The sequence below is a fragment of the Ovis canadensis genome, chromosome 2, assembly GCF_042477335.2.
Source record: "Ovis canadensis isolate MfBH-ARS-UI-01 breed Bighorn chromosome 2, ARS-UI_OviCan_v2, whole genome shotgun sequence".
Lineage (NCBI taxonomy): Eukaryota > Metazoa > Chordata > Mammalia > Artiodactyla > Bovidae > Ovis > Ovis canadensis.
Genome location: NC_091246.1, coordinates 67901417 through 67926226, shown reverse-complemented (window position 1 = coordinate 67926226; position 24810 = coordinate 67901417). Strand labels below are relative to the sequence as shown.

General features: G+C 40.3%; 1 protein-coding gene across 7 annotated transcripts in view; it reads left to right on the top strand.

Moving 5' to 3' along the window:
- Window positions 1-24810, top strand: part of TJP2 (tight junction protein 2) — a 126010-nt gene that overhangs the window by 82183 nt on the left and 19017 nt on the right. For 6 of the 7 annotated variants that reach the window (XM_069576373.1, XM_069576371.1, XM_069576368.1 and 3 more), the window contains 11 exons: window positions 5128-5181; window positions 7684-7808; window positions 8458-8560; window positions 9976-10537; window positions 14391-14494; window positions 15134-15287; window positions 16957-17065; window positions 17171-17304; window positions 19114-19180; window positions 19995-20145; window positions 23949-24057. In XM_069576373.1, coding sequence (XP_069432474.1) covers window positions 5137-5181; window positions 7684-7808; window positions 8458-8560; window positions 9976-10537; window positions 14391-14494; window positions 15134-15287; window positions 16957-17065; window positions 17171-17304; window positions 19114-19180; window positions 19995-20145; window positions 23949-24057 — 1663 coding nt within the window. In that variant the 5' untranslated portion in view covers window positions 5128-5136. Of the gene's footprint in view, window positions 1-4512; window positions 4559-5127; window positions 5182-7683; window positions 7809-8457; window positions 8561-9975; window positions 10538-14390; window positions 14495-15133; window positions 15288-16956; window positions 17066-17170; window positions 17305-19113; window positions 19181-19994; window positions 20146-23948; window positions 24058-24810 lie in introns of those variants that run through there. The other variant, XM_069576369.1, reaches the window with a different exon arrangement.

The following is a 24810-nucleotide window of genomic DNA, read 5'->3' as shown; positions in this document are numbered from 1 at the left end:
TTGTCACAGTAGTGGTAAGGGATTAATCCTTTCTCTGACAGATTGAATTTAAATTACTCCTGCAGGCAGCACAGGAATACTTAAAGGCAATTTAATCTTATTAAGGAAGAATAGTGAATTACAAAAGCCAGGTTCATACTAGGAGAATGTTTTGAAAATAAAATTTTGAAGTAATGTATTTATTTTGCTAACTGATAAAAAATTTAAAACTGTTAATAGAGAGTTTTCTGTTTTTATTTTTGACATATATTCTAAAAGCAATGTGCTCGTAAAAATATTCTCTAAACCCTCACAACTCCTGGAGAAATTCAACATTTATTGGTATTTACTCTTCCAGTCCTTTCCCTGCATGCTTACAAAAATAAATAAGTCGGAGAAATAAGAAACAGGAACAAACAATGATGTTTTGCACCTTGATTCTTTTTCCTTTAATTGACATTTAAGTGTGTGTGTGTGTATAAAACCAGTCTCCTATTGTTGAGCATTTAATTATTAAAAACTATAAACAACTGTATATGTATATAAATTTATATGTATATGTGCACTTGTACAAGTATTTCTGTAGAATAAATTACTAGAACTGGAACTGATTGATCAAGTGGTATGTAGATTTTACATTTTGAAATACATAAGGCATTTGCCTTCTGGAAGATGTATGCCAATTTATATCCCCACTGCTTCCCAAGAACAGGCTGGCCTAAAAACATAAAACTAAATCTCTTTCTAATTGAAAATATGGTCATCATGATGAAAAAAACTTTAGAAGTGGACAGAAGTTAAATGATTATTTCAGTGCCTGTGTGTTTCACTGTGAGTTGATTTATTTAACCTAAAGATCACTGTCCTTTTGGGATTATGCTCTCCATCTACCCCATAGCATTGCCCAATCCTCGGAGTCTTTGTCATGGTACTGCTTCTTTCCTGATGACTTTTAAATACATTTTGGGGGTAGGGTACTGAATGATGTTTTTTCTTAATACATGAGAGTATAGCTATACTCAGAGAGGATTTGGCAACTGTATTTATTTTACCACAACTTTCAGAGTAATTCACTGTTGAAATCTGTCAGCTTTAAAGTAAAGTGCAGAGAAGAAACTTGGAAAACGTACATGCTAGTAAGATTACTTCCAGGTCATGGTGAGTTGGTTGTATTGAAGCCACCTTGAAAACAGGTGTCAAGATGTTAGGAAGTGTTCTGTGAAAATGGAAAGGGACAATCGGTTCTGATCAGCTGGATTTCTGCTTATTATTTCCCTTTAAGAAGAAGCACTTAAAAAAAAATAGGAAACTTTATTAAAATCTTGGGAAAGTTGTGTTATACTGGCACAAATTGGAAAATGCTGTTATAGACAACAAAAATCCAGAGAGAAATGGCCATAAACTATTTCTCTCTGGAACACCAGACCATAGGCACGTGAGTGTCCAGCTAACCACCTCAAGCGTGATACGGAAAGAGCAGAGGGCCACTGAATGGAGTAGAAATTTACTTTAAAGGAAAACTTGTATGTAATAGCAATCGGTGCCTTCATCATATTAATTGGGTGATGAATGAATAATATATCCGTTAATTTATGGAAAAGAAAACTTTTTGAGTGCCTACTCTGTGTGCCAGACACTGTTCTAGAAGATATGAGACGAAAGTGAGTAGAAAAAAGTCACTTGAAAATCCATTTTCTTTTTTTTAAATTGAAGAACAGTGATCATGGTGAATAAACTTAAACAGTGGGAGAGATTTACATGTTTTAGACAGTTACCTCTTTTGAATGCTTACATATTTCATTGTGTTGCCATGCCTTCATTTAGCCTAAGCATCACCCCTTTTTGGACACTAATGCACCTCCACCCCGAAAGCACTCAGTCCCAGGTGTGCTGGTAACACAGAAACTACTTCTCACCTTTTCCAAGCACCATTTTTTGAGTTCTTTCTAACCCTAGAGACAATCTAAGTTCTGTTTTTAAATCTCTTTCTGAGAATTCTGATCCCTTGGAGCCAGATGGTATTAACCAGGGAAATGTCCCCACAGTGTCCTCCCCATAGAGGGAGGAGGGAACTAAAGGATTATAAAATCCTCTCGATTTGAGTAATCAGTGACAGCCACTCAAGAGTAGTCTTGCTCATGTGCTGTACAAACAAAATTGCCTTTTTCTAACCCCATTCTACCAAAAGAAAGGAATTATCTGCTCTAATTTATCAGTTGTTAGCCTTTTGTGCTAAGTGGCATCTTCCCCCGACCAAGCCTAAGTTTAACTGGGTAAAACAGGATGACAGTATCTGGACATGTTTTGATTCTCTTCTCTCTGTCTTATTAGTAGCAGTGCGGGAATTGGCAAATTTGAGTTTAAAAAATTTTTAATGTAAAATAGCTAGAGAGTTTTTCTTAAATTATTTGTAAATAAGTACAGTAAAGCTTTTTATTCGTATGATTAAATTTCTTTAAGTCCTTATGTTTTAGATTTTGTCTATTAAAAAACATGTAACTAGATCTTCTTGTTTTTAATCCATTTTGACCATCTGTCTATTGGGATAACTCTACATTCATTTCTACAATCATAGTTTATGTTTTGTACTAATATTTGCCCTCCTTTTACTAAATTTCCCATTTTGTCTCTTCTGCCTTCTTTTGGATTGACTTTTGTTTTCATTTTATTTTTCCCTTTGCTATTTGGAAGTTATATATTCTAATTATTCCTATGGTGGTTATACCAGAAAATTTAATATGTGGATTTTACTCAGTGAAGTTCAAAATTAATCAACAGTTTAATTCTGCTCTTGAATGCAATATTTAGAATAATTAAATCATGTTACACGCTTCTAGATTTATATACTGTGTTGCCTGGTTGTGTGTGTGTGTGTGTATGTCTGTGTGTGTGTGTGTGTGTGTGTGCGTGTGCGTGCGCGCTCAGTTGTTTCCTACCTTTTGAGACTCCATGGACTGTAGCCAGCCATGCTTCTCTGTCCATGGAATTTTCTAGGTGAGAATACTGGAGTGGGTTGCTATGCCCTCCTCCAGGGGATCTTCCTGACCCATGGATCGAACCCATATCTCCTGCATCTCCTACTTTGGCAGGTGGATTCTTTACCACTGAGCCACTTGGGAAGCTCACAGAATTTTAGTTCTGTCTTAGTTAACTGTCAAAAATTACACGTTTATTATAATTGCATATAGCCAATATACTTCCAGATGTACATCCCTTCTTGTCTTTTATTCTTCTTTATGGGATTATTTCCCTTTCTTAAATTTGTCCTTTGGAAGTTCTTTTACTGCTTGTCTAGGGTAAAATCTATCTCAATTTTGTTTTTTAAAAAATGTCTGTCCCCCAAATCAACAGATACTAGTTTAAATATGTAGTTCTACTAAGTTCAGGCTTTCATTATTGCTGTTTCAAATGTTATTCTGATTGCTCTTTTGTACTCTTTTCTGCTTAGCTGCTCTCAAGTCTCTGTATCTTTTTCTGTAGTAAGATTACCATGTTTTTCAAAGTGATTTTTAATTTGGTTTTTTAATTTACCCTGTTTGTGATGTATCAGTCTTGAACCTGAAGAATCATCAGATCTTGTTGTTTTGGAGTATTGCATCTGTCTCACTTTCTTAACTTCTTCTGGAAATCTAAATAGACACATTATAAGACTATCTCACTTTCAATTTCCTTCAACTGTTTCACTTTTTTAATGATTTGTGCTGCACTGGATAATTTATTCACATCTTTCTTCCAATTCATTATTATCTTTAACTTTCTGTGGTATGTGGTTCAATCCATTTTTAAACTTAATTTTATTATCGTATTTTTTTTATTTCTAAAAAAAGTTTAGATTTGCCTGATCATTTTTGATGCTGTTCTTTGAGTACACTTTGAATTCCCCCTTTTTAATTTCTTATGAAAAACACATGAGACATATTATACTTTTCTTTTGGTCTGTGGTTGATTTTTTCCAAAATCCACAGACTTTGATTCTGCAGTTTATTTCTCTTAACTCTCACTAATGATGACCTGTTTTGTGTTTGTGTTTAAACTGTGAACTCGTGTTCCACAGATGCGTGTCTGCAGGATTCTCTGAAGCCTGCTTTTTAGTGTGTTCCTGGGTAATTTTAGTGTGTTCCTGGAGTATTTCATTCACTCCATGTACCTGGGTGGTGGTGCCAGTGTAGAACCACTTTGGGTATGAGTGTTTCAGTAGCGGGGGTGTCCTCACATCTATAACATGAATTTCAGTCTCAAGCCTGAGTGAGTACAGGTCTCTCAATAAAGGAATTCTCCAGGGAGGTATTTTTAGTTATTTCCACTCTGCCCAGAGCCAAGAATGAGACAGGCAGCTGTGCCTGCTGTCTCCATCTGCCTCACATGCTTTTCCCCCTTATACATCCACTCTGATCTCCACCCTGTTCACATCTACAGTTTTCTCTCTTTCCAGCCTCCTGTTGAAATGCCTGGTGCAGTGCTGCGTTATCTCTCTGGCTTTAAGCTTTCTTGGCATTTTTTGACTTTAAGGATTTCCCCTCAAAGCCAGCATGCATTTAATGGATTATTACGATTATGAAATGATATCCACTGTTTTCAGGTTTGTCTAGAGTATTGTCAGAAATTGACACCCAGGGGTCTGTTTATGCTGGCATTATCATCTTTTACACCCATAATGCTGATGGGGAAAAGGCCAAGGGGTCCCACGGACCTTGATACAAATAGTATCAAGTTTGGCACTCTCTTGATAAAGGCCAAGGTTTCCCTTAGACTTAAAAATGCATAAACTTACCTAGGAAGTTGCTTTTGACAGGACGAATGAGATTTTTTTTTTTAATTGAAATATATCTGTTTCCAACTCTAGATAAGTACTTTTATCATGACCGTGTTTTGGAGTGGTGATAAGGAAAAAGCTTAACACTTAATATTTCTTCCTTTTTAGGGTGTATCTCTCAGTATGTATTTCACTAATTTTCCTTGTATTGTTAAGACTGCCATTTCATTGAAGGAAAGTGTTTTTGGAAATAAGTAGTATAATGTTCCCACTCTTTTTGATGTGTGGAATGTGTGAGCTGGACTTTCTATGGAGACATTTTGAATTACAGTTTTATTTCTAGCATTGAAATGCTTATGGTTTTAATCAAATTGGTTTTGATTCTTTTAAAACAGGCTCCAGGCATGGAAGAACTGATATGGGAACAGTACACTGTGACCCTACAGAAGGTGAGTGTTTCGTATGTCATATCTGCTACAATCTGTTCTTGTATTTACAGATCGTGGATCTTTTTTTAATTGAAGTATAGTTGATTGACTGTGTTTCAGATATACAGCACATACAGATACACATACACACTTTTTCAGATTCTTTTCCATTATAGGTTATTAAAAGATAACTGAATACAGTTTTCTGTGCTCTCTAGCAGGACCCTGTTGTTTACTTTATGTATAGTTGTGTGTATCTGTTCATCTCAGATTCCTAATTGATCCCCCCTTCCTTTTCCCCTTTGGTAACCGTAAGTTTGTTTTCTATGTCTCTGTTTCCGTTTTGTAGGTTCATTTGCATTAATATCTTTTCTTGGATTCCACATACGAGTGGACATATAATGACTGTTATTCCATTTATAGATACCATAACAGATCATGGATCTTATTTATTTGTACACAGACACAATTACTGCATTAACAAGGATTTGTATGTTCTATTTTTTGGCTAAGATCTGTATAATACAGAAGAATCATAGAGATTCATTAATGTATTCACATGTCTTCAGATAGAATGTTTTACAGGAAAAAGAAGAAAGAAGGGGAGGAATGGAAATAATCTGTTCTGTTTAATGTTAAGGCAGCTTCTACAATATCTGTAATTTTAAGTATAGCATTTATAACATCATTCCCTCACTGAGTGTTAAGTCCAAACAGGACTTTAAAACATTGGTTTAGCACTCGGGAGACATGGGTTGTATTCCTTGTCTCACTCTTGATTGTATTAATGGGGCTAAGTTAATCAGATTTTTAATGATGCCCCCCCCACCATCCCCCCCAGCACACAATGGGATTGAAAGTAGAAGTAAGATCATAAAATACGTAAATGTATTTTACTGAATTTTAAAGTTATGTCACAGGTATTACCCCTCTTGGTTAAATTAGATAATACGAAGAACTTCTAGAACTTGGAGTCCAGTACATGTTAATAATTGCCAGCTCTATTCCCTTTTATTCTGACAGCAAAGTTTGAGGTAGGCATGATAGGTGTTAGCCCCACGCAAGACAAGTACAGCCATTAAGACCTTGTAAGTGATTTGTGTGTGAACTAAGTGAACTAAACACACACACTCGTGATTCCAAAGTCTTACTCATCAAGCCGCCCTGGCCAGCCTCATGGTTTTCTTGGGCCCTGTATGGGTCTTTTTCCACTCTGAGTCCTTCCAGTCTCTGTCACTATGTAGGTGGAGTCTGAGTTCCTCAAAGGGAGAGTTTTCCTTTGCCCATCACAGCCATGAACTTTAGACCATGACTTCAGTGGAAACTGGTTTCTGAATAAATATGTATGGAATCAATTCAGATAGAAAAACACAGATGGATGCTCAGGTGATGAAACTTCTGGAGCGGTAATCATGATTTCCTGAGTTGAGGGGCTTCCCCCTTTAGGTCTTATTTTTCGCCTCTTGTCATTTTCTGGGGCTTCCATTCTGACTGTTTTCTCTGCCCTTTCACCGTATACCATTTGAATTTAAACCACAAATTGGCAGAGGTGAGGAGCTGGTGCAGAGGATGGAGCTCTCTTTGTGTGGAAACTGGTATCAGGCGACAGTCCTGCCAAACTCAAAGCCGTGGGGCTAATGGACAGCAGCCCAGCTTGTTCTGTGTTTCTGTTTGCTGTCAACTGGCATAGTAGGCCCCACATGCGAACTTTTTTTTGGGTGAAGGTTTCTTTTATTCTCTGAATAGCTTTTTATATAATCAAACCCTTATTTAGCCTTATAGCCACATATATCCCTGGATGTGAATATAGTCCACATATAGTCCATATAGTCACCAGGGTGAAATCCAGGAGCTTAGCTTTTCTGAACACATTTTGAAATGAATTAAGATTCTGTATTATTTGGGTTCACCCTTATACATTTCTAGATTAATCTTCAATCTCATTCATCTCTATTTCCATCCTAAATGCATATAGAAAAGAATTTAATACTTTGCTCTCTCATAAGATGTCAAAAATAAGTTCATCTTCAGATTTTGTCTTTAAAATCTTCACTTCTTCTTCACTGTAAATTAAACGAGACCATTAGCTCCTCTAATTTGTAAGTTAAAGGTATTCTTTAAAAATACGGTTTTCGCACAGATTTCAGTTGTGACAAGCCTTTCCAGCTCAGGCCTGGATATGAGAACAGATGTGATTGGTGATTCCAATAGCACATTCTTATTTGGACAGAAGATGTAATTTCCATCCCCTGCCAGCTTCCAGTGATAACTCCAGTCTGTGCTATTAATCTTGTCCAGCTTTCACAAGGCTGTTCCTTTTAGATAAGGTGTTTCCCTTTATAAACCTGTCGGCTAACCATGATGATGCCGTGTTCCATTTCTCACTTGTTTCTCTAAGCCTTCTGTTTCTGAACTGTCTCTGGTTATTGGTTTGACCTTTATTTTATTGACTACTGGTAATAAATCCTGAAAGCCACTTATAGAGGATTTTATTTTAATTTTTATCTTAACTTCAATGACCAGGATTCCAAGAGAGGATTTGGAATTGCAGTATCCGGAGGCAGAGACAACCCCCACTTTGAAAATGGGGAAACATCTATCGTCATTTCTGACGTGCTCCCGGGTGGGCCCGCCGACGGGCTGCTTCAGTGAGTGTCCTTCTTCCTGCTCCCAATCCCTGCCAGTCCACTGGACAGGGGGCTTTTGGTGGTGTGCACTTTTAAAAATTAAAAAAAGAAAGGAATATATATATATGTTAGTTTTCTTTCATACAGAGAGCATGGTTGAAATTTTACATCATTTTTGGGATGAGATAAAATTAAGAGTTAGGGTTCTGTGACCTCAAAATTTCTTTAAGAAGCTGAGGCAACCTCTTGACTTCATCCCCTCCAAAACACAAGTGACTGTCAGCCTCCTTTGGGGTCATCTGTAGATTTGCTAGAGCATACCATGTACCGTGTTCCACCAAACACCATGGGTAAGGAGGGCCTGACGTACAAGTTCCCTCTGTGCTCAGACCTTAGTGCCATCCAGCGACTCGGAAGGACCCCGTGGGTTTGGGTCCTTCTCCACAGGTGGTTTCCAGGAGACACTGTCCAAAGCGCTCTGAGAGTCTCCTGGGTTCCTTCCTCTGAAGAGCTCAGACCGAGTTGACAGATTAAACCTCAGGAGTCATTAGACACTGAGCCTTTAATAAAAATTTTGGGTCAATCTTTTGCTTTTATTTGTTCCTAAATAAGTGATTCATAGGGGCAAGCTGAGGGGTTTTCATATCCCATTTTTCTGCTTTGTTCGCAGAGAGAATGACAGGGTGGTCATGGTTAATGGCACCCCCATGGAAGACGTGCTCCATTCATTTGCTGTTCAGCAGCTGAGGAAAAGCGGGAAGATCGCTGCCATTGTATGTCCTGGGTTTGTTTTCAGCTTGACTCCGTAGCGCTTTGTTTTTTGCCCAGAGGAAAATTACTACTTAGTCTTTAGCACTTGACAGAATTGCACAATCTAGGGACCACTCCCTCTGTATCCTCGGTATGTTGGGAGGGTGATGCTAACTAAGGTTGATGTAAAGATCCCTTCTTGCCTTCTCATCCTTCTCCTAACTTAAGACCAGTGCCTCTCTTGCCTGAATGAATTTGCCTGAAGAGCCAGGTTAGATAATTATTTTCTAAGAGATTTAGCTAGATTGCAAACAATGGTAAAACCGCATTAATTTAGAAACTAAATTATGAGCTCATAAACTCGTTTGTAACAGGTCTCACAGGATCACGATCTTTCTTCATAAACTCGCATTTCTTTGGAGATAACTGGCAGTCTGTGCCATTCACTCATTTATCGGCTCACTCAGTCATTCAGCAAACATTGGTTGAAAATCCGCTTGGCCCTGGAACAGGTCTGAGCTGTAAGGAGTGTTCACTCCAGCAGGGCAAGTGGACACACTGAGCGAGAATTGGGACATGGTGTGTTAGGGACAGTGCTGGGGGATACACGGGGTGTGTGGTATTTGATGTTTTTTTCTGAGCTTTATATGGTAAAAATTTTCAAACAAAAAGGGAAGTTCAAAGATTAGTATAACCAACACATATCTTCTATAGTGTTAATATTCTGCTGTATTCACTTAATTTTTCTCTGTATGTGTATATAAAGACATACTTATTTTTAGTCAACCATTTGAGGGGAAGGGGCAAGACAGGGCAGTTCAACCCTTCTTACTTCTGAAATCTCCTAAATAAGGACATTCATCTACATAATTATACTACTGATATCCTATTTAAGAAAAGTAATAATAACTTCACCGAGTCATTTAGTACGTAGTCCATGTCCTAAGGTGACTTTGATAGACTGTTTCTGTTCTCCATCCAGGAGCCAGTCAAAATTCGTGAGTCACACTTGGTCCTTATCTCATCAGTCCTTTTTAATCTAGAAGGATGCCTCTTTGCCCTCCTCTCTCCTCCTACATGCCACCCCACACTTTGAATGACATGATTTATGGATGAACCTAGGCACTCCTATACAGAATGTCTCACTTTCCACATTTTCATTTTTGTAACTTATTGATTTAAAGCCTCTTGGTGCTTTTCACACTTTTGAGTAGAAGCAGATTTTTGGAGCAACTGTGCTCCATTTTATACTCATTGTGTTACTTTCTTCTTAACACTCTGAGGTATTTATCCTTCCTGTTTTAAAGATGAGGATCCTGAGGCTTAGCCTGGGTAGGAACGCACAGTTATGCTGGAAAGGAAACCCGGGCTCTTAACCACTGTATTCTCTCTGCTTGGTTGGGATTGTCTTGTGTCTCCACTGTTTGTTTGGTGACAGGTGGTCAAGAGGCCCCGGAAGGTCCAGCTGACCCCGCTTCGGGACAGTCCTCCTGTCCACGAAGATGACCGGGCTTTCGAGGTGATGGATGAGTTTGATGGCAGAAGCGCCCGCAGCGGCTACAGCGAGAGGAGCCGGCCCAGCAGCCGTGGAGGGCGCAGCCGCAGCTGGGAGGAGAGCCCTGAGAGGGGCCGTCCCCACGACCGGGCGCGCAGCCGGGATCGGGGCCGGAGCCTGGAGCGGGGCCTGGACCACAACGACGACTATGGGCGAGCCCGGGAGCGCAGCCGTGGCCGCAGCCTCGAGCGGGGCCTGGACCACGATGATTACAGGCGAGCCCGGGAGAGCAGCCGCGGCCGGAACATTGACGCGGTCTACGATCGCGCCTACACCCCCGAAGGGGAGTATGGCCACAGGGCCCAGCCTGATGGCCGGTATGGGGCGTCCCAGAGCCGCAGCCGTGAGCACCTCCACTCCCGCAGCCCCAGCCCGGAGCCCCGGGGGCGGCCGGACTCAGACAAGCCCATCGGGGTCCTTCTGATGAAAAGCAAAGCAAATGAAGGTAGGCATGCGTGATGAAGAAAAGCACTGTAACACTAGCTAACTCTTCAGTGGTACCTGCTTTGTTCCACACACTGACCTAAATGCTTCGCATAGATTAGCTCATTTCATCCTCACCACCACCTCCTGTGGGTATTATTCATATTTTTATTTTATAGACAAGGAAACTTGAGGTGCAGAAAAGTCCGTTGACTTGCACAGAGTTATATCATCAATGGCAGAGCCAGGTGGCAGAAATTTGGCTTTAAATGGATAGGCCAGTGATTCTCAAAGCCGCATAAGTATCACCTAGACTCTTGTTAGAAAGGCAGATTCTTAGGCCCCAACCCAGCCCCACCCTGAATCAGAGGCACTTGGGTGGCCCCTTGTGTTAAGCTTTCCGGGTGAACCCAGAGCAGCTTAAACTAATGAAACCACAGTAGAGGATGCTACTCCAGCCAGTCTTGATTGAGTTTTTGCTCAATGCCAGGGCCTCTGTGGAATAAATATTTTCTTCTTTAATCCTCACTAGAAGCCTGCATGGTGGGTAGGAAACTTTGCTCCTCTTTTACAGGTGGGGATAGATTTATGGTATGTGAGGAGAGATTTATGGTGTGTCCACGGATGAGGTGGGCTCTGTCCTGCACTGCTGATCCATGTCATGTGCCTGGAGCATTTGCACACATTTAATCATGTCCAAATTCACTAAAGCCCTGGGTGACAGGTAGACAAAACAATATTACTTGCAGTTTAGGTGAAACTCAGAGGTGGGAGGTGACTTGCCCACATCTTGAAGCTGATAAGTAAGTGGTAGAGTTGGAACCTAAACTTCATGCCTTGAAAATAAATGACAGGAAACAAGTAGGTGAATGAACAGGGATTTAGAGCCCCATGTTTGATATTCCTTGCATTGATTCTTGGCATTCAACATTTTAAATTCCTTGTAATATACGTTTTATCTCTTTTCATTCTCTAGTTCTTCTTCAAGAGGAAAAAAGATGAGTGTCCAAGAGTGTAATGTGTAAGATCGCTTGCTTTTAAGGTTGAGAATTTGCACTTTAAAGAGCCTATCAGATGAAAGGGTTTGTTTTCTTTAGCTCTTCTAGCAGTGCATAAAGAGTTGAGTTATAGAACTGGGTACCTGTTGAAAGACGTGATACTGAAAAGATATTGAAATAATTGCAAGGATGTGAATAACAGGATACCTGGAGCACAGGCCCAGAAAGTAATGGTGAAAATTGAGATTGTATGATCTCTGAGGAATGTGCATCTTAGCTGGTTTAAGGATTCTAGAGAGTCTTATCATCCTAGATAATGACATCATCAACCCCCAAGAATTGCAGAGTGGAAACCATTCTGCTTCCAGATTGTGGACTGTTGAGGAGTTTTGAGAAAGATGACTTGATGTGAGGCATCCTTCACAGAGGTCTACTGTATGTTCTGTAGGATTTGCACCCAGGTTCCCAAGCTCCCCGCTGTAGTGCTCTTCAGTACTTTCCTCTTCCACCTTCTCCTCTCCGGCTTCTTCCTCTTTTGCCTTCTCTTCCCCCTCCTACTCCTGCCACAGAAAGAACCACATGCTGCAAATAATCGTGGGTGCACCAATATGTGAAAAACTTGACCAAATGTTTCATGGGACAATCCTTACTGTGTGCTGGTTTTTGAATAGTTCCATTACATTGAATTAAAAAATACTGGTCACAGCTCACTAAATTGATTTCAAGATTCACTCATGAGTTGTGATCCACAGTTAAAAAAGATGTTGCGTGTCCTAAGAAACTGCCCAAGTCATGCCTGGTCTTAGTAATACTATCAAGGAACAAAGGGAGCTCATGCCCCTTTGCAGATTTGACATTTACTCCTCTTGGGCCATTTTGTTCTTTAAACTTGGAATTCAGTGTTCATTGTTTTCCTCCCAAAGTTCTACTTTTTCAAAAAGATTTTTAAAGCCACCTTTTGCTAAGATTTGGAGAAGGAAATAGCAACCCACTCCAGTATTCTTGCCTGGAGAATCCCATGGACGGAGGAGCCTGAGTCCACGGGGTCGCAAAGAGTTGGACACGACTGAGCGACTTCACTTTCACTTTGCTAAGATTACGTAATAATTAAGCATAACTGGCTAGAGTTCCTTAAAAGTTAATCTTTAAAACTATCTGGCTGTTGGAAAGACCTTTGTTTGATTAAGGTAAATATGATCCACTCATATGCCCAGCATTTACATGTTTCATGGGTATTAGATAGACTTGCTGGTAAAAGTCTTAGAAGCTGGTCAGCTGATTTTTTTCTTAATTTGAAAGATGCCCACAGACACATCAATAGCAACTTATTTGTTAACTTTACAGTAAGAGTACAGTTTTTAAGAGGATAGAGGAATTGTAGACACATGAGAATTCATGGCTGAGGTTTGTCTCAGCCTTCTGTGCTGGACTGTGAGGCTATTTAACCAGTAAGGAATTGCCATCCTTGAAAGAAAATGTCATCCATCTTACCCTTATTATTTCTTGAGAGTCATCTTCTAATAAGGTAGGGGTGGACCTCAACACAGTTAAATCATTGTAAGATCTGATGCAAACTTACGGTAAGTCACTTAAAACTGATCTTTAAATCTATGTCTAAGTAGTAAAAAGTTATTTTGAACTGCTAAGATTTTAGCCCATAACAATAATAATGAAAATTTGAATGTGCCTCTTTTAAAACCTGCTAGGTTTAGGTAATGGCACCCCACTCCAGTACTTTTGCCTGGAGAATCCCAGGAACAGAGGAGCCTGGTGGGCTGCCGTCTATGGGGTCGCACAGAGTCGGGCACGACTGAAGCGACTTAGCAGCAGCAGCAGCAGCAGCAGCAGGTTTAGGTAGCTTCCTAAAATAACCAAAGTTCATCCTCAAAATATGTCTATTTACAAGTTTAGTAAAATCAGAATAATATTTAAAATATTTTATAATATGTGTATACTTAGTAAATACAGTGGTTTTTCTTTTGAGAGCAACACTAAGCCCATGAATCCCCAGAGCTATGCCAGTTTTAGTTGAATACTGTATTTGTTGCTTTGCTGGTTTATTTATCCCTTTTCTTCACACACTGAAGTTTTTTCAGTGCCAAACCCTACACAATTTAACTTGTTACAGATAGAGAGTATAATATTGGTGGTACTTTCCTATAGGCAACTGGATTGTCAATAGAACATGCCTGTACTGAATTGTGTTTTTTTTTCTTCCCCCAACATTTTGTTTTGAAAAGTGTTAATTTTGTGACGAATACTCAAGTAGCCTTCACCTAGTTTTACCAGTTTTTAACATTTGGCCACATTTGTTCCATTTCTCTTTTTCCCCTTTCTCCCTCCCCCTCTTCTTCCGCTACCTCCTCTCTGTCTCTAACTGGTGTTTTGGAACCCACTTGAAAATAAGTTGCAGGCAAGATGACCTTTACCCTTAAATATTTCGGTGGGTATCTCCCAAGGACAAGAACATTCTCTTACATAACCATTATGCCATCATCACTGTTAAGAAATTAGTATGAATATGCCTTTTAATATATTATAGCCCAGTTCATTTCGAAGTTACTCCAAAATAATGTAATCTACCCTCACCCCCACACCAGCCCCTCTGTACCCCACACATTGAATTGAGGACCTAGTGAAGTTTTATGCAGTGTGTTTGTTTTTTGGTATCTCCTTTAATCTAGAACAATCTCTCTGCCTCTTTTGTTTTTTATGACATTGACAGTTTTGACAAGTTCAAGCCAGTGGTCTTATACACTCTCCCACATGCAAAATTAACTTTTCATACATATTTTTAAGTAGTTAGTCCTGAAAGCCAGACTCAGTTTTCTGGACATGTTAATGAAATATGTGTATATTTCTGTGTTTGTCTCCTAGAATATGGTCTCCGGCTTGGGAGTCAGATCTTCATAAAGGAAATGACCAGAACCGGTCTAGCAACTAAAGATGGCAACCTGCATGAAGGAGACATAATTCTCAAGGTAGGCGGATAAGGGCAGAGAACAACCAGGTTCATGCTCGGCTTCATAGTCTGCATTTCCACATTTAAGTTCCAGCACAGTGAATCTTTGTTGAGATGGGAGTCTCAATAGTAAGACAAAGCCAGGAAGAATAGCAGAGAGATCGTTTTTAATCAGGAAAACTAGACTTAGAGATTTGTAATAGAGGAATGTCAGTTTAAAGAAAAGAATCTCAACAAAGACATCCTTCTTCCCCTGTTTATTTAAAGTTTAAGGTCCTGTTTTCTGAATGAAGGAAAGATGAGAGGGTGACATGGTAATATATGAATGCTGAATATTTAATAGTTTTTGTAAACCTCTTCAGTCAGGAAACATATTCCAGTAGTAAACCAAGCCATTGTCTTGAACTTGGAAGTTCAGTAAATTCACAGAGTCACTTGAGCACACTATAGCTTTCATGCCTGTGTTTGGGTTTCAGACATGCAAGGTTATGTTTAATTTAAAGGATAATTCATTTTTGTTCATTCTGTCATCTTAAAGCCCATGTCTGTTTGAATAGCTGAGCAGAGCCTTTCTATTTTTAGCAGGGGAAATAAGAACTTTCTGTTTCACTCTTAATAGTTGTATTACATGGAACATTACTGTTCTTCACATACACAGATAAATGGAACCGTAACTGAGAACATGTCTTTAACGGATGCTCGAAAACTGATAGAAAAGTCAAGAGGGAAACTCCAGCTCGTGGTGCTGAGGGACAGCAAACAGACGCTCATCAACATCCCCTCATTAAATGACAGTGACTCAGAAATAGAAGGTAAAGAAAGGGGAAGGTATGAACTTAGCTGGGAGTGAGGAAGGCTGTTGCTTTTGCATTCTTATCTCTATTTATCAAAGCCGTTCAGCTGGAAGTTAGATTCCTAACAGAAACCTCTCTTTTAAACTTTAATTCCTAGTTAGGTTGTTATTTTCTTATTAAAGGGTCTATTGAAATTAGAATTCCAGTATGGAATTCTGGTGCACTTAAGAGTCCCAGTGGACTCTGATTAAGGCCATTGAATACAAAACTTGTGAGTAAACAAATGTATATGGGAGTGGCTCAGAGAACTAACCACAGGACTTCCCTGGCAGTCTAGTGATTAAGACTCTGCCCTCCCAATGCGGGGCGTCCGGGTTCAGTCCCCGATCAGGGAGCTAAGATCCAGCATGCAGCAATTAAGGATCCTGTATGCTGCATTTAAGACCCTGTGCAGCCAAATAAATAAATATTTAAACAAACAAAAAGAACTAACCACATACATTTGTAAATTACTCCTTCTTGGGCTTTCTTACGTGATATTTTTGAAGTGGCTATTAATATTTCCAACAAAGAGAAGACAATATGGAGGATAGCTAAAACTGGTAGACTATAATAAGGAATCAGTTAGAACAACTGAATATTATAGTATTCATTGGTTTGGAATTTGTGTCGCCTCTTGTATGAAGATGTATTCATTTCTTTTAGTTTTAACTTGAAGATGAATAGTACATAGGATAACATCATTTATTTAGTTGGTCAGTCTTTGTTTATTTCCACAAACAAGTCCAACTTCATGTCCTTCAAACTGGTCTTGGATATCTTGTGCTTTATTCTTTTTTTTTTTTGGCTCTGAGGCATGTCTTTATTATGATTTTTTCTTTTTCTTTCTAAATTGAGATATAGTTGATATACAACACACAGGATAACATTTTAACCATGTAAAAATTACCAATAAAAATAACTAGCCATGGCATTTCCTACGTAACCATCTAGTATTGCCTTTGTGCAGAAAAGTTTAGAAGATATTAAGGGCTCAAGTTTAGAAATGGACTTGCTTTTTAAAAGAATTACTTCATAAAACCTTAAAACTTAGTTTAATTTCTATTATATAAAATGTTTAATCAAGTGGTTACTGCTCGGAGTACAGGAGAACAAGGAGAGCATGAGAAATAATCCCAACTTGCAAGGAGCTTGCAGTTTACCTCGCTTTTTCCAAATGTCATCCTCAATCCACTAATAGCATTGTGTCATACAGGAGCTTGATAGAACTGCAGATTCTCAGGCCCTACCCAGAACAACTGCCTTTTAACAAGATCCCAGGTGACATGTATACACATTAAAGTTTGAGAAGCATTGTTGTATGGTAAAAATGAGTTTGTGTATCTTTCCATCTATAAAATCCCCATCATTGGCTTTTGGCTCTTCAGTGGCAGCTTTGATGGAAAGAATAATGAATGAGGAACATAAAATTCTGAATTTGGATTCCTCTTTGTTAATTAATGTCTTTCTGTTCAAGCTATCCAATTTCTTTTCCCCCCCCGAGGGAAGACTATCAAACTATTTAATAGCACATTTACTGCCTGCCCTCTCTTCCATTTCCCACGTTTCCTTGCTCAGAGAATTGAATAATTTCTGGCACAGGTCTTAAATGTTTCATTAAAAAGACTTTTCTTATTTTTGAAACCAGATATCTCAGAAATAGAGTCCAACCGATCGTTTTCTCCAGAGGAGAGACGGCAGCAGTATTCCGATTATGATTACCATTCCTCAAATGAAAAGCTAAAGGAGAGACCAAAGTAAGATGATACGCATTTTCCCTTGCACATGTCCCTGTGTGTGTATACGCATACTTGTGGGCAAATCTGTCACGTGATGAAACATTGACATGCTGTGTGCTTAAGTTCGAGAGAGGACACGCAGAGCAGATGGTCCAGGATGGGCGCCACACCCACTCCCTTCAAGTCCACTGGGGATTTGGCGGCTGCGGGCAGCATGGAGCCCAGCAAGGAACCCAGATACCAAGAGGAAGCCCCAGGTGAGGCTCATTTTACACAGTTGTGTTCAGGTGTGTGTGCTTGGTAATTCCAGAGGGTGGCTGGTAGGAGAGAGAAAAAATATTTAAAATCATTCTTATGTATAGAAGAGGCACTCCTAACTCATTTAATATTTAAAAAATAAAAAAGAATTTGCCTTTTGTATGTACCAACAGGTTGGTCACCTTCTGTTATATTTCATTACTCATGGTCCTTTTGTCTCCCATCCCTGATCCCAACCTGAATTGTTTTCTGTTCACAACACTTCTCACATCAGCTGCATGGGTTTTGTCTTCTGCCCAATTATCAGTTCTCCAGACACCAACCTGGTTGTCCTGCAATTCAGTTCAGTTCTGACACTGACTACCTGAATTCCTGCAGAGCCTGATGGTTAAGGGCTCTGTCTCACAAGATGCCACCACCACAGACGCCAGTCACAAGCCTTGGGTTGCTGCTTTTACTTCTGACCAATCAGCTCTAAACTGAAAGTTCCCATGACCCCCTCCTCAAGTTTGATAACTTGCTGGAATAGCTCATAGAACTCTGGAAAGCACTTCATTTACTATTGCTAATCATTTTTTTAGAAATAAAGGATACAGCCAGATGGAAGAGATGCCTAGGGCAAGGTATGGGGAGAGGGTGGAGAGGTTTCATGCCCTCACTGGGCAGGTCATCCTGCCAGCACCTCAGTGATTTCATCCATCCTGCAGTGTTCTGAATCCCCTAGTTTTGGGAGGCTTTGTCATGAGTATGACTTCCTCCTCTTGGTTACCAGCCCCAGATTGAGGCTGTCCAGAAGCCTACTAGGAGTCATCTCTTTAGAGCAAAGGATTCTCCTATCACCCAGAAAATTCCAAAGGATGTTGGAGCTCTGTGTCAGAAATTAGGGTTAAAGACCAAATATTAGAGCAAAAGATGCTCTTGGTACCCCTTTCACTCCAGAAACTATAGGGGTTTTAGGATCTCTGTGTCAGGACCTGGGGGTGGCACAGAGACCAGATACATACTTGTTAATTACGTCACACAGTCGCATTTTGTCAGATTTGATTAAAGTCCTCTTATGTCCCATTTCTTTATTTCAGAAATAATTTTATGTATTTATTTTTGGCTGTGCTGGGGCTTTCCTCTTGTGGTAGTGCATGGCTTCGTTGCTGTGAGGGCTTGTCTCTTGCTGCAGTGCACGGCTTCTCATTGAAGTAGCTTCCCTTACGGCAGAGCACAGACTCTAAGGCACATTGACTTGGTGGTTGTGGCTCCCAGGCTCTAGAGCGCAGGCCCAGTACTTGTGGCACGTGAGCTCAGCTGAGCCGTGGCATGTGGGATCTTCCCGGATCAGGGATGGAGCCTGTGTCTCCTGAATTGGGAGATGGATTCTTCACCACTGAGCCACCAGGGAAGCCCCTGTGTCCCATTTCTGATCTCAACTGCATCCCCTACCCCCCACCACAATAAAATTAGTATCATAATTTAAATGCATAAATATTTACCCATGGAAAAAGCAGCATTGTTACATGACTTTTAAATTATTTTAAAATGCTACCATTTTGTAAATGTGATTATGCACCTTGCATTTTTAAGTTTCATTTTCCTTCTCACTTGTTTTTGAGAAACTACTGACATCTGCTAGTGCTTCAAAATTTAACTTTTAAGACATTTTTCATTTGATGTGATGACGTATATGTAGCATAAGGAACAGACTTGAATTTTTTGTGGATTTTGTGATCTTCATATTTAGAGACAAAACCTGTTTGTCTTGGTTGCTAATGATTTTTTTTTTAATTTTATAACTAGTGATGTTTTTTAATCCACAGTTCCTCCACCAAAACCAGCCCCAAGAGCTGTTCTTCATCCAAGTCCTGAAGATTTAGCAATATATGGGTAGGCATCTCTTCCTGTTCCCCTTTCTTCCTCCACACAGCTCTGTCACTTAACTTAAATCTGGAAAAATGGTGTTCTTAAACACCATTAAATGGTGATGATTTTGTATATAATCAGCTGCCTTTAACCCATCTCTATTGCTAGTATTTTTAAGAAAGAGAAATCATTCGTAGGAAGAGTAAAATGGGGAAGTAAGTGAGTGTTCACTTTGCCTGCTTGTCTGCTTAGCTGGCTAGTGTTCCAGATGTTATTCTGAATAGTTGAGTTTGCCAGATCAAGAATTCCCAGATGGGTGAAGAACTGCTTAACTCTGGTGCCTCTGTAGGGGCTGTAGTGACAGGAGGCCCTGGTGTGTGGAGGGAGGGGGGAAGTGATGCAGGGCTCTGCACTTGACAGAGAACCCCTGGTTCCGTGGTGTTCCATGGGTTAGGAACCTGCCCCCCTGGACTTAGGCTGTCTCCATTTGACAGGAGCCCTGTGGGATCAGCAGGATTTTCTTAGGAAGAATCCTGAAGTAGGAATCAGATGGCCTTGAATTTTTACCCCAACCCTGCCCATTATTTGCTTTTTATCTTAAATGAGTTTACTTAGACATTCTCTCTATTTCTGTTCTTCACTGGTAAAGTGGCCTCCTGATATTCATCTCACAGCCCCAAGGAAGATAAAATTATAGATTATATAAGAAAGAGTTTATAAAGGGTAAATCACTCTATAGATAGAAGAAATTAAATCTCTCACTGCTAATGTTGATTCTCCTTTACCGAAAAAAAATAAAACCTCCCATCTTTCTTTACTGAAACTGAACCCATTGCAGCCCCAACACCAAAATGGTGAGGTTCAAGAAGGGAGACAGTGTGGGCCTCCGGCTGGCTGGTGGCAATGACGTTGGGATATTTGTGGCCGGCATTCAAGAGGGTACCTCCGCGGAGCAAGAAGGTCTTCAAGAAGGGGACCAGATTCTGAAGGTATGAGATCCCAGCCCTGTTTGTAGGTGTTACTGGGAAAGAGTAGGGTTTCCTGGAGGGTCTTACGTAAAGGATGAAGAAGTGGTCCCGCTGGTGAAAACAGACCAGCTGCAGGCTTGTTGCTGCTGAGCATCAGGTCTCCGTTTCGTTCCAGTGGACCCTGTCTCCTCAGTCCTGGAACCCAAAACCCATCCTTATGGGAACTTACAGCGTTCAGAACCCTCACAAAGATTTTTATTAGTTTGATTCACAGGACAGTTGAGACTTTCACTGAAGGCCTAGGGGGAAGATCTTTCTGGTGGTTTTTGGCCCATTCTCCTGCGTGGTTATCACTCTGCAGGCCATGCGCTGTAACTGAGCAGAGGTGAATGTTGCCATCAGATCGTCTGATTTGAATCCTGTCCCAGCTTCATATTAGTTTGTGGCCTTGGCTCCAGCTCTGAGACTCAGGTTTCTGTATCTGTTCAATGTGGATAAGCATACCTGCCTCGCAGGGATCCTGGGAAAGTTAGAACAGATGATACAAGAATTCAGCAGAGTTCTTAGCACAGAGGAGGAGGGTCAGAGTCCGTTCTTTTTCCCAGTGAAAAATAACAAGTTGCTGCCACTCTGTGTCACTTACGTCTAAAATTGTTCAGGAAGGGGAACACCTGGTTAACCAAATATTGATACTTTTAAAGCTACTGTATATGTGTTTGTATAATCTGTTGGTTTAAAAACAACTGATAAGCAAGTCCTGCTTTGACATTTTGTGAAAAACATACCATGTGTTTTCTGTTGACTTGAGTGTTCACTTCAAGCATGCTGAGTACATTGTGACTATAAAAATATATAATGCTCGGGAATTGTCTTCACTGGAATTTCTGCTTCTGTAAACTTGCTTTTCTTATCATGAATTCCTAGGGGATCTGGTAAGAAGAGCATCTAACCTCAAAGGAGATGGGGAGAAAAGCAGAATTCCCAAGGCAGCAGGCAGCAGAGCCCTTCCTGGCCTGTGGCCTCATGGTGGTAGTTCAGATTTCATTTCCAGAGCAGATGAAGGGCAGACCTTGACCACGAGGTTCTCTGAAGCTTTGCAGTGACATTCTAGATCCTCTTTGGCTCTAGCCAGGATCCTGGAAGACAAAGTGTACCTGAGTGAACCTCAGGGTACCACATGAGCCTAGGAAACACTGCTTACCAAGTGCTACCAATAAGAACCCCATTCGAGTGCCAGCTCATACCAGTTTACTCTTGGGCTGATGCCAGAGAAGAAGCGTGTGTCCTAAATGATGTGGATCCACAGGAAGTCAGGGAGGAATTTGAAAGCTTTTGCTCCTGAAGGTTCAAGGATAAAATATTTTCCTACCCCGGGGGCGAGAGTAGGGTGGCGTGGAGAAAGACTTTCAGAATTTTCATGGAAAAAAAAGGAAATTCATTTAGAGGCTTCACAGACCTCTCTCTAAGTTAAAGACAGAAAGAGTCACTTCCATGGGTAAAAATTACGGTACACAATGTTTGCTGTTTAAGAAAGTATCTTATTTCCTGTTATCACCCTGGCGACAGGGAAGAAACTGTGGGGACCCACCTCTTTTGCAGTAGTCTCATGGGGAGGTCAGACAGTAGACGGTCTTCATTCTTAGGCATGAATAAATTTTCTGTTGAACTACAAAAGGAGCCCTCCATTCTGCAAAGAGGTGAAAAAACTTGAGCTTGCCTACTGAGGCAGAGAGGTTGTGACACGGTCTTAATGTAGCTGACACAGAGTCCTCTTCAGGCTCACAACAGACACAGCTGGACCGTGTAGACTATTAACTAGATAATGGAAGAGAATACTTATTAGAGAGGGCTATACAACCTAACCAAAGTGCTGTCTTGGCCTTTTTTTCGTTTAGTTTGTCTCAGCACTTCTTTTCGTTGTCAGATTGAGTATACCAGGGTCCGATACACATACATATACCAAGCACTTTCTTCTGTTGCAGGTTTTTACGTGCAGCTCTTTCTTTTGTAAAGGTGGCAACTTGACATGTGGAATGAAAACATGAGTGTGTTGGGTGGCAGATTATGTGCCATGTAGATAACTGAAATAACACATGCTCTAGTGCTTGGGTTACCTCGTATGATTGTCATTTCATTTGCAGAAACTATTAGAGACGAGAAAAGACAGAAAAAAAGAGCCTCGTAAGTTTGATTATTAACTCTGTGGATTTTAGCTACCATGTATGCTTTAATTTTGACCATTATAGTGTTCAGCTTGATGGAAAGTCATTCTCAATTTGTAGAGGTGGACAGAGGGCCTTCCAAGGTCTTCCCCCATGCCCTTTGGCCCTGCTTTATTTAAATATACAAATGCAAGCATGTACAGTGTATATAAAGACATATTCTTAGCCATATATAGACACAAATGTAGATCAGCGGATAGCACGCGAGAAAGGATTCAATACCAAAGGTCAAATAGCCTTAATTCAGAGACAAAGAGATGGAAATGAGCTGTCTTAAATACTAAATATTGTATCAAAGGAAAAGGTAACATGATTGGTTTAATAAATCACCGTTTTTAATGTACCAAATATAGTTTTAGTCTCATGCCTAGTTTCACTTGTTTTTTCTTTTCAACATTCTGTTCTTGTATTTATGCAGTTATATTTTACAAAACAGTAATGCAGTTTAGACACAGCCAGACTGTCTCCAGAGTAGTTATAACACAAGCATGACGCAGAATGTGTTGGGAGAAACATTCCCAAAGAGAGCCTAGTTAGTGACAACGCCAAGTCCCTGTGTCTACCTACGCTTCGAAAAGGGATAGCTCAGTTCATCTCCCCACATTGAAAACTTCCATGAAGAAAAAAAGCCATTTTCACTTCATTGTAAATTCCAACCTTGGTTAAATTAGGCTCAATTAATTATTTTTTTCAGTAGTAAGGCATTACTCTTTGATTAAAAGATTCTACAAGTCTTCAATGATTGAGGAAAATATTTCAGATAAATTCTATATCTTCACTTCTGTAATAATACCTTTCTAAAACATAAGGTACTTTAAAATGATTTTTGCATTTTACTTATGTGTATTTCTGTTTTAAAATGGTTTTCAAGGTACAGAGCAAAGATGCAAAGTGTCTTTTTCTTTGTACCATTTTTGAGTTTTACTCTTTCTAATTTGTCTTCCAAAAGCTGTTTACAGAGTACCCTACTTGATCAGCAGTGGATAAACATGGGCTTTTTACCCATTGTGTGGCAGAAGCTTAAATATAAAAAAGCCTATACATTAGGTTGGTGGTCTACCATGTAAAACTAATGCTCTTCAATTTCAGATGATAGAAGCTGTAAGAAGAAGGTGGATTTGGGCAGAATCCTTATTTGCAGGCTTCTGTTTGAACTAATTTAAAAAGTAGAAATGCCTTAGGCTGAGCCAGCATGCTCATTCGCCATAGACCTCACCACTCCCTATTGAATTCTAGTTATTGGATTCATAATGGTACATTACCTCCCTGGCCACCTGCATGGGAGACACAAAGAAGAGGGAGACTGACACACTCCTAGAAATTCTCACCCGATCCAGTGATGAGTCTTGTGGAATGACACATTCCTGAGGGGTGGTGGGCAGTGTGGGGAACAGGAGGCTGTGGTGGTGCCCACAGTCCAGGCTGGGTGCTTGGGGGCCCTTAGTAGGGCACCAAGGGCTTCTTTACTTGTGGGCCCTGATGAATGCGTCTTTACATAGGCAGGCCCTGATGACAACAGATCAGAAGCTCAGGGAGCATCTTTTAAGAAACAACTTTTTATTTTATCTTGCTTTGTTTTCCTGTTTGCCCCTCCTCTATCAGGTGAACACACAGGATTTCAGAGGCCTCGTTCGGGAGGATGCTGTTCTCTACCTGTTAGAAATCCCCAAAGGTGAAACAGTGACCATTTTAGCTCAGAGCCGAGCTGATGGTGAGCAAGTTTGGTTTTGAGTTCAGTGGGCGGTAGGGGGGAGGGAGGTAGCTTGGGACCAGAATAGGCAAATCTGAGTGTTAAAAAATTGACCTAACTCTAGGTCATAGGTATGTGGAAAGAATTTGGATGGGATTTAACTTTCTACAGAAGTGCTTTCTATGCACCCATTGAAAGAACTTCACTAGTTTTGTGATTTTTGGAATAAAACTGCTTTTCTGGACAGAGATCCATCCTTAATTACTGCCTGAAGTTACGGTTGAGGTTTTCCATATGACAGCTATAGAGGCCACACCTGCAGGTCAGCCCGCAGACTAACCCTTAGCAGTCTGACAAGTTGATTCACCTTTCCAGGTCTTGTTGTCATCTGTAAAATGAAAGTTAATAGAATCTTCTTGTCTGCTTCAGAGGGTTGATTGGCACCTGTATTAGTCAGGGTTCTCCAGACAAAATGGCACACAGAGAAAGAGAGCTGCTTATTATGAGGAATTGGCACATAGGTTTATGGTACCTGGCAAGTGCCCAAATCTGCAGGGTGAGTTGGTGAGGTGGAGACCCCAAGAGAGCTGATGGTTTACTTCCAGTCCAAGTCCAGAGGCTTGAGAACCAGGAGAGCTGATTGTGTAGTTGTTGCCCAAAGGTGGACTGGCTCAAGATCCAGGGAGAGCCAGTGTATCTGAGTCTGCAGGCAGGAAAAAAGCTGATGTCACACCTTGAAAGCAAAAAGAATTCATTATCTCTTACTCAGAGAAG